This window comes from Selaginella moellendorffii, unplaced genomic scaffold, assembly GCF_000143415.4.
Source record: "Selaginella moellendorffii unplaced genomic scaffold, v1.0 SELMOscaffold_207, whole genome shotgun sequence".
NCBI lineage: Eukaryota > Viridiplantae > Streptophyta > Lycopodiopsida > Selaginellales > Selaginellaceae > Selaginella > Selaginella moellendorffii.
In genome coordinates this window covers 37,760-47,799 of record NW_003314467.1, presented here as the reverse complement: position 1 = coordinate 47,799, position 10,040 = coordinate 37,760, and the positions used below count along the sequence as shown (strand labels likewise).

General features: G+C 37.1%; 1 protein-coding gene across 1 annotated transcript; it reads left to right on the top strand.

Moving 5' to 3' along the window:
• The first annotated feature begins 297 nt into the window (after window positions 1-297).
• LOC112343782 lies at window positions 298-7,002 on the top strand. The gene is made up of 4 exons (XM_024667815.1): window positions 298-580; window positions 5,392-5,480; window positions 6,683-6,745; window positions 6,916-7,002. Exons 1-4 carry the CDS (start codon window positions 298-300, stop codon window positions 7,000-7,002), a joined length of 522 nt encoding a protein of 173 aa, XP_024523583.1.
• Window positions 7,003-10,040: the final 3,038 nt, after the last annotated feature.

Genomic DNA, 10,040 nt, shown 5'->3' with positions numbered 1-10,040 from the left:
TGTTATAACAACACATTTCACAGTGCTATAGGCTGTTCTCCATGGAAGATGCTGCAAGGGAATGCTCGTGGGGTTCCTCAACAGATCGTTGTATCGAAACCAAAGCCCGAAGTGTTGGTCCCAGCCGTTGAAACTTATGTAGAGCAGCTATGCCAAGGTTGGTCTAGAGCTACTGAGGCGATGGGCAAAGCTCAGGATAGGTATCGACATGATAAGGATCAGCATCATCGGGATGTATCCTATCAAGTGGGAGATCAGGTGTGGCTATCTTCCCGAAACTTGAACATTAAGGGTTCTATGTCTCAGAAGCTCTTGCCAAGATATGTTGGCCCTTATCAGGTATTGGCACAAGTTGGTGATGTATCCTATAAGTTGGATCTTCCGGATGAGTTGTCCACTGTACATGATGTGTTTCATGTCAGTTTACTGGTACCATATCGTGTTGATGCGGATCGCTCTATGGACATTCATCCCCCTCCGGAAGTTGTGAATGGTGACATGGAGTATGAGGTCGAAGCAACTCTCTTGTCTCGCAAAGCTCGTGGTGGTCGTTCCAAGGAATATTTAGTTAAGTGGAAAGGTTACCCGACTTGTGAATCAACTTGGGAACCTCTTAGAAATCTTACCCATGCTCGTGAGCTTGTCACGAAATATGAGAATCGTAATAAAGATTAGCTTTTGTAAATATTGTAATAAATCTTGCCAATTAATAAAGTAATATATTTCTATAAATCAAATTGTCATTTCTCTCGTTCGTTAGTACTTGGGTCAGTTTTGGCAAGCTGACTTCGGCACTTTGGTGCATGGGTCCAATCCATAACCATGGGGATAACTATTATAGACTGATCACAAGTCCCTGCCTCTCTCTTGATGGCTATTTTCGACAAGGGGCATGGTTGTGTAAACAACTTACTCTGCCAGTTTATAATAATTGTCTAAATCTTCCCGACGGGGTTGATTTCTTGCTCAGGGGAAGTTGGCCTTCTCCCTATGTCCCTACGGGCAGGGATGTATCATTCCTTTGTAAGCTGAGTGGTACTCAGAGTAGCAAGGGTGGCTAACTCTGTTAGTCATTTTCTTGTCGGCGACGGCCGGAGGGTGTCTGAGTCTTAACATTTTTGGACATAGAGGAGAGGTCGTTTCTTAACTCATTTAAGTCGGTGTGTTTCCCACATAGTGTGCTTTCCGTTAACTTTTGGAGTTGTTTCCTTGATGGTTTGCTAGACTCGGGTATGCATTGACGAGGACGTCGATCTTCCCCAAAGGGGGGAGAGTGTCGCGAATGTGACTTCGGGTATTGAAAGATACTTGTTGACCAGTCCTTACGGGCACTCTTTCCTTACTACCATGACGGCAGAAGATCGGTACAGTTGGTTCCCTTTATCATTCCCACTTGAGCTAGTTGAGAAATTAGTCAATGACCTTGCACTTAAATTGGATAAACATAAGGTAGGAACCCTATGTGTTTTTTGTTGAGCATACTCGGCCCGGTTTGAGAAACTCGTGTCATTGACTTGCACTTGCTAGTATCAAGAACCCCCGCAATATTGAGACTAGTCCCTCAATATTCGCTAAATGATAGCTTACTGTGTCTGCCAAACACCCTCGCTATCATATCCTTTGCGTTAGTCTCATTTCGGTCCCATGTGCTATTTATGGAAAGTGTCTAGATTTGCTCATTTGGCATATCTACGGAATGTAGAGATTGGCATGAACACAATGGTGTTCGTCCCGTGTCCAAGTTGCAATCTAGCGCCATTCCATATTTAGTAAGTTTCGGACTTGTCCCAGAGACTAACTCCTGGTACTAAGGAAGGCTTTGGGTGAAAGCCCAAAGCGTGTGTCCCTCAAGGGGGGGGGGGGGGGCTGTGGGGGGTTCCAAATGTATAGTAGGGATAGTGGTTGGAATGCATGTCTGACCACCTGAGACATTAGTTTGGCTCCCGCTGGGCTGTGTTGCTCCTTGTTCTGTGTCTGGCTTGGGTCTAAGCCCAAGCTCCATGCTGCTCTAGTCGGTGGAGTACCCTCCTCCTCGCGTTAGGCCACCAGTATGCCAAAATTGTGCCAGACTCCATCTGACACCATTTTGCATGTAGGTGCTGGATACGGGGAGCTGGTGCTCGTGGGATTGTACTTGGTGTAAATTTGGTGTAAATTTGCGAGAAACATAAATTAAATATAAGCTAACTCAAAACCGGATGAATTCCAGAATGTAAAATCACAAATGGTAGAGTTTCTATCAAATAAAAAACCAGACACTCAGATCACCTCCACATTGAAAGATGCTCAACCAGTACATAACTTCCCTAAACTAGCTACATTGAGGGAACTATCACTGAAGTTCGTATGAATTGTATCTATTACTGACTTTAAATTTCCATTTCAGAGCGGAGGCACATCTAAAAATGGCAATTGCTGAAAACCCAAAAGAATGTACTTGATCTTCCTCTAATCCCTCTTAGATGATTTTGTATTTTTTGAGCTGTATTTGTTATTATTACAGATTCAACAGCTGAACAGAATGATAAGTTTTATCAAGTGGTGGGCTATTCAATGATCATGACAAATATTAAAATGAGATTGAGAAAAAGGAGTAACATCGTGTTTTATAAATATTAAAAAATAGATTCCCCGTCTAAAGTCCTCTTATATTTAATTAGAATGATGGTAGAAAACAAATTTCAAATTTTCAAAAAATAAACTAAATAAATCCAAATAATACAGCTCATCCAGCCGAACCAGATAGCAGCCCCCATGGAAGAGGAAGTCCATGTACGTATGGACAAGCTCCACCTGTGCAACAGACCACACGACATAGTTCCTCTCCTCGGGTGAGTGTGAAGGCTTTGGATTTGGCACACCAGCTCCTGCTTTAAAGGCAAAACCAAGTAGCAAACTTTGTTGAATGGGAACCAATTTCTTAGCTTTGACAAAGTAGCACTGGCTTTTGCACCATTATTTTTAAATATTACAACTCTTCAACAATGCTTTGCAATAGTTCCCATTTCTCTACTTGGTAGATAGAAATATTGCTCTGCTGAATTACAATCAATTGAAACCTGTATAAACAAAGGCTTACACTTGATTTTTGTGTATCTGGATTACACAACATCAACTTCTAGCATACAAGACACGGAAACAAGCATTCTTTGTGCAAAAACATCATCCAGCACAAGACCATTATTACAGTCATACACCCCTTTCATAATGGAGTCACAGTTACAAGTAGGGGTTTTTCAAACTTAGGAGCTTGAAGAAACAGTAATTTTTTACTCTATTCATCTCTTTCTTATCTTATTTATACTTATTATTGTTACATCTTCAGAATTGGAAAAAATTTGATTATCTAGCATAACAAAATATGACAAGGAAATAAACTAATAAAGACTGAAGACAATGAAGGCCATCTATAAAAGAGAGATTAAAGAAGAAAATGATAAACACACACTTCACAAAGATGTTAAGTTGGATGAGTGTAAATTTCAAAATTAAATTAAATTTTGAGTATGGCAATGCAGTGTTATTGGTCCAACGGTTTCTATAGATATTGTGACAATGATACACTCTGCATTGTCCCAAGGAGAGATGGATCACGGTGTAATCAGACAAAGATATGCACTGATCAAATAAAACCTGAATCTGAATGTGAATTCGGTGAAAACCATTTCTTCTATTTGCAGAAAAGATATCCTTCCTAATGCTAAGAGATGCTTTGGTCGTTGTCACAGAGAAGGCCTAGCACCTGTATGAATGCCAATGAACTTTTCTTTTAATTTCTACGGGTAGTATTAGATTCTTCTAAAAAAGTTTTGCAACACAGAATGCACCATCTTTGCTAAGAGTAAAATTCTTGAAACTCATCTACCGAGCTGATTTAGATTGTGTCTTTTATAACTCACACTGCTAAATTTACATAGATAAAACAAAGAAAAAATCAAAAGAAAACAATAGAGAAGCACTTACCAGAGTTTGTTACTTTATCACTCAAATGGAACATATATGGCTATTTCCCTTATCCATAAATGATATGCTAAAATCACTCTTGTGCAAGAGAAAATACTTTAGGTCTGTTCTTGATTCTTAATAGTCTAAACTGGATAATCTATGCAAATTGTGGAACTAAGATTCATTATTCCTCTCAAGGAGTGAGTAAATATAGAGCACACATAAATGTCGAGGTGTGTTCCACTGTAAAAAGTGTCAAGTATATATTTCAAATACATATACAAGGGACATGATTGTCAGAGGTACACCTTCGAAGGGATGAGAACTCAACACCTGAACAAGTACTAGACTGGGACGAAATAAAGGCTTTTAGAAACTGCCGCTATGTCTCCACATCAGAAGGAATATGGAGGATCTATGGATATGACTTACATGGGAGATCACATTCTATTGAGAGACTGGATATCCACCTAGAAAACCTTGAAAATATTTATTTCAATGATGGTGAGGAAGAGATTGCATTACAAAGAAGCCATAAAACCAAACTGACAGATGGTTTGAACTAAACAAGATTGATGAATTTGCAAGGACACTCTTGTACCACAAGATTCCTGAGTGGTATACATGGAATTCAAGAAACAGAAAGTGGACACCATGCCAACGTGCATTCAAGGTGGTTGATAGAATGTACACTGTATCACCGCATGACTCTCAACATTTCTACCTACGTTTGTTCCTGCTCTACGAAAAAGGTGCTACAAGTTTTAGTGATTTAAAGGTATTAAACGGTGTTGCATATGACACATACTGTTCTACCGAATAAGAAATGGGACTTTTACAGGATGATTATGAGTGGGAGAAATTTTTAGAAGAGTCGTTGACATTTCAGATGCCTGCAAAAGTAAGGTATCTATTCAGTGTCATGTGTTTGTTTTGTGAGCTCATTGATCCCAAAAACCTATGGGATAAATTCAAAGAAGGCATGTGTGAAGACTTGGTCTGAAATCACAACTATGAAGCAGCAATGTAACATGGATTGCATGAAATGTCAATATTACTCTAGGAACATGGCAAGAAACTGTCCGACTACAAGTTACCAGATCTAGAGTTTATAGGAGATAATGAAACAACAATTGAAACAAGATGTGTGCCATGCACACATGATGAAGCTGAATTACTAAAAACCAGATTGAACATGGAACAGCTTCACATATTTAACAATGTTTTAAATGCAATACAAAACAAAAAAGAAACAAGCAGATTATTCTTTGTTGATGGTGTGGGAGGCACGGGGAAATCATACCTTTTTAACACACTGATAAAATATGTCACTGCTTATGGCATGAAAGTCTTAGCAGTCACGTGGACAAGAATAGCAAGTACTCTTCTTATACTCTTCTTATCTGAACGGCTTATTCAACATTTAAGCTTCTGGTACAATCACAGAAACGTGCATCTTGGACCTACGAGAGAATTCAGCACCTGCTGAGGTCATAAGAAAAGCTGACCTGCCCATATGGGATGAAATAAGCATGGTACCCATTCACACTTTTAAAGCTGTCAAGAGGGTCTTGCATGACATTAAAAACTGTGATACAGAATTCAGTGGCATCACATTAGTTCTAAAAAGAACCTGTCGCACACAAATTGTCCAAAACAGCATGAAATCCTCACCAATATGATCGGAAGAAGAGATGTTGGACTATCCTATAGAATTCTTAAACTCAGTAACACCATCTGGAATGCCTCCACACAAGCTACAAATAAAAATCGGATGTATCGTAATGTTGTTATGCAACATTGACATTAAAAAAAGGCCTCTGTAATGGCACTAAACTAATTATAACCAGGGCACTACCAAATGTCATAGAAGTTGAGATTCTACATAATGGTATGCAAGGAAAAAAAGTCCTCCTACCAAGAATCTCTTTAAAACCAACTAACAGAGACATGCCATTTATCCTCAAATGACAACAATTCCCAATAAGGCTTGCGTTCTCCATAACAATTTGCAAATCTCAGGGACAAACATTACAGAATGTGGGTATCTACTTGCCAAGACCAGTTTTTGGCCACGGTCAACTTTATGTTGCACGTTCAAGGGGAACATTAAAGAAACAAATTACAATGTTTATCGAATAATGTGAAGGACAAGGTGTGCTCCAGAACCATAATGTCTATATGAAAAACATTGTGTATAAAGAAATTCTCTAGGATTCATGTCACCAATGTAACAGATGTCCTATATATCCCAACGAAGCTGGATTCCCTACTGGTCATCCTTCTATATTTAAAAGAGTAAGGGCGACATATTCAATTGAGATTCTTTTCGAGCTTAATGGTGGAGATAAAGACACATGAAAAAAAAAACAGTTGAGAGTGGAACGTTTTTATTTTTTAGGGTAAACCAGTTTTTTCAAAGCATTTTTCCAGAAGCACCTATGTAGTTTAGCATTTCACCATGCCATGAGGTTCACTGCTCTCATCAATCATAGCCTATCTCCATCTATAAGTCTCAAGCTTCTGCTCTTGAAAAGTGTGCTGCCAAGGACTTGAAGGTAACATATAAATAGAAAACGTATCAGCATTTGGAATTTGGAATTGGTGGTTGCCAACCCTGCCAAAACTAATGCGTTGATCCTCAAGGATTTTGCTCCTTCAATTCCTGACAAGAACATCACTTAAAGGTTATTGTTTTTAACGTTACATATGACAGATGTCATTCCTATTTATACAGCTCAAGCAAGCTGAGGAAGATTTGCGAAGCACAAAGGCAAAACATGAAAACTTTCAGAAGCAGGTGTATTCTCTCTGTTGCTTTTGTTTATCATTTGACTCATTGATTTCTACAGGAACACATGGTTAGAGGAAGCTTCTGCTAAGATCGAAGCTGCTGTTAGGAATAGTTTGGACAAAGTTTAACTCAACTTATTTTCATGCATGCTAAGTGGCTCCAATGTGGAAGTGTAGGCACAGGCCTGTGAAATTGAGCTTCAGAAATTGCACAGGCAGCAAGAGATTCGAATGCAAGAATGTGTGAACAAACTACAGGGTTGACAAATGCTGTGAGCACTACCAGTGCTGCAAAACAACACCTCGAGGACAGGTTTAGCTGTTAAATTGGATGTCTGTCAAATTTTTGAAGAGGACAAAAGAATCTTTTCTAAGACATTAGAACAAGAATCATCTAAGAAACACCATATTCGAATCCAAAATCAAAGTCTTACAAGCACCATTGACAGAGTAAAAGGCAGGCTTTAAGCAGTTCAAAAGTCATCTGAATTTTCTCAGATCATGGTAATGACAGAGAAACATCAAAATCTTTTAGAAGATGGTTTTAGTCTCCTCATATATTAATTTCATCAAATCAACAGATGGCTACAGCAGACTTGTTGAGGGAAGAAAAAACAAGGAAAACGAGTTGTTCCAAGATTTGGAGTCAATTACTGATCAGCTTGAAACTCAACGAGTAATGACCTTGTCCCTCATGAAGAATAAGGAGGGGGTAGAACTGTTCCTTATGTTACATCTTCTTAAAATGAACTTTAGGTAGAGTGAATGTGTTTGGAAGCTCAAGCTAAAAGAGAAAAGTTGAAGAATCAATTAAGAGGATTAGTAAAAAAGTAAGCTCATTGCGAGCTCTTACTCAGCCGCGACCCATCATATTCTAATTGAAGAAACAAAGGTTAAGTTTCATCTTGGCAAAACAATACAAAGAAACTGACCATGCTCCACATGATACCATTGTGGAAAATCAGAAGTTGTAAGAATCTCATGAGAACTAAGTTTTACAACCACACACGTTTTATCACCCTTTTACTAAACCGGCCATAGTCTATTGTTTAGAAGGATTGGCCAAAGTTAATGTTATAAGCCTCATTATAATAAGAATCAAGCAGTGTTCCAGTAAACTTAATTGAATGTTTAGCAAACAGTTTTCAATGCAATAAAAAATCTCATAGAATGTGATGCTTAGCACAGGTTAAGATGACAAACTAAACCAGTGTTTCGTAGTAGACATAATCTGGTATGAGATAAGTTTTAGATATATAGTGTACTCTAAATAGATAACGTTCATTTTCAAGCTTTTGATCTTCATCTGCACACATAAATACATGAGTACTCTATCAAGCAGTTAATTTAAATACATGAATTCAAAGACTCTTGACAAAAAACAGTTTCATGCCACTTTTTATTTTCAGTTCCTGATTCTGTACTGAAAGCCACAAACGATACAAGGCTTTTTTTATTATGTCTAGAGCTGAAATAACCATTTCTTTTGCTTTCCAGGAACTTGAACAAGCATCTGTAAAAGAACTCCTATTCCACCAAATTCCATTTTTCTTGAACAACAATCCATGTAACATCGGTTTATCAATCCAGATATACTACTGACAAAAGTAGTGTGTTTACTAATGTGATGTAGTGTATAAAAGTGTAATGTCAAGGATTTTCAGAGAGATTTGGAACTGGATTTTGAATTTGATTCTCACATACATTTTATATCATTGATGATTTATTTTGTTGACTACCTTCAAGAACATCCAAATTAGGAGTCATGTCCCTGCTCTATTTTAGATTCTGTGCCATATTTTAAATTTCAAGTGAAATAGCAAAAAAATACCCCAATGCAAAACATTTTTCCCTTTACAGAACATCTCTGAGGGTATGCAAGAATGTGCATTCTTCTGATTTACACTCATCCGCATGAATTTGCAGATATATGCTTCAGATTTGTACTTCTATCTGCCAAAGAACTTCAAAATTATTCTTCAAAACAAGAAGATTGAACATTGTAATTTATTAAGCAATGCCATGTATTTTGAAAACTCATTTACAAGACTTGAAAGCATATAAATGTAGGTTAAATATTTTTCTTTATCATTGAGATTTTTGCATATTTTGGGAAGAGTACATCTTAGGATTTTTATGGTTACATAACATATAGATGTACAAGGATTTAATGTTCATAAAGAAATCAACTTATAAAGGTAGCTAAAAATTTTTTAAAAAAACTTTTCAATTCATCTATAACAATGAATAAACAAATTAAAATAATTAATAAGTAAATTTTATCAAATATTAATAAACTAATATATAAATAAATAATATATTATATTATATTTATAAGATTAATAATATTTTATAGAGATACAGTACTTTATATTAAACACTTAAATGTTTTCATCAACTATGAGCAAGATATAGTTTGATTATTACACTTGTTATATTATATCGATTTAATATTATAATCTTAAACTTATTTCTAGGATTTAGGCACAGTAAATAGCTATAAATATGGAGAGGACAATATAATTATTAAATGCTCTAATTCAAAGTTTCACAAATATCTTCTTTTCAATTCAAAGCTCTATTTCGTTAAAGTGGGATTTATTCAGTAAAATGGGACTAGGTACAAATTTTCAAGTATTTGAAAATGACGTGAAATTATATGTTTTTTGTCCAGGGGCTAGACATATCTGGGGCATGGTGACTAGCGCGGTGACTTTGTGTCCAGACTGAGTCCATCTGGTTGTATAATAAATCTCATTGTCAAGGTGAACAAGCCGAATCTGAAGCTAAAGAAGAGCGATGGCATGCGCGCACACACTATTTGTTTGTTCATTGAGCGTGTGGTGAGCTTTCCAAGATGAACGTCATTCCTATTAGCTAGACATATAACTTAATGGTGAGAACATTTAGATATTATTCAATGTTATCTTTTTCTAACGAATCTAATTGTGAAGGTGTAGCAAGAGGCATTGCTAGTCTGGAGAAGTCATTTAACTCATTTGACCCTTAGTGTATTTTCATGAAACTAAATAACATTCATATTATTAAGGAATTTCTCTAGTACCTTTTTTTTACGACATAGAGGCTTGCATTTCTTTCAAAGGTGATTTAGTAAAAGGCCTGAGGGCACATGCCATTCTATTTCTCAGACCGGTATTAAGATATACTAGTGCAAAGGGAAAAAGGTATTTGGTGATCAAGTAAATGGCATGAGGGCACACGCCATTATAAGCCTAAGCGCTAGTGGACACCTCCTTTTTGGTACTCTCAGTGGTACTATCATCCTTCTCCGGGTCAGTTGT

Coding starts and splice junctions, on each gene's coding strand:
- LOC112343782 (XM_024667815.1), top strand. CDS start 298: ATGTCTCAGAAGCTCTTGCCAAGATATGTTGGCCCTTATCAGGTATTG. Junction 581..5,391: donor ATATTTAGTTAAGTGGAAAG/GTTACCCGACTT, acceptor GTACAATCACAG/AAACGTGCATCTTGGACCTA. Junction 5,481..6,682: donor TATGGGATGAAATAAGCATG/GTACCCATTCAC, acceptor CTATTTATACAG/CTCAAGCAAGCTGAGGAAGA.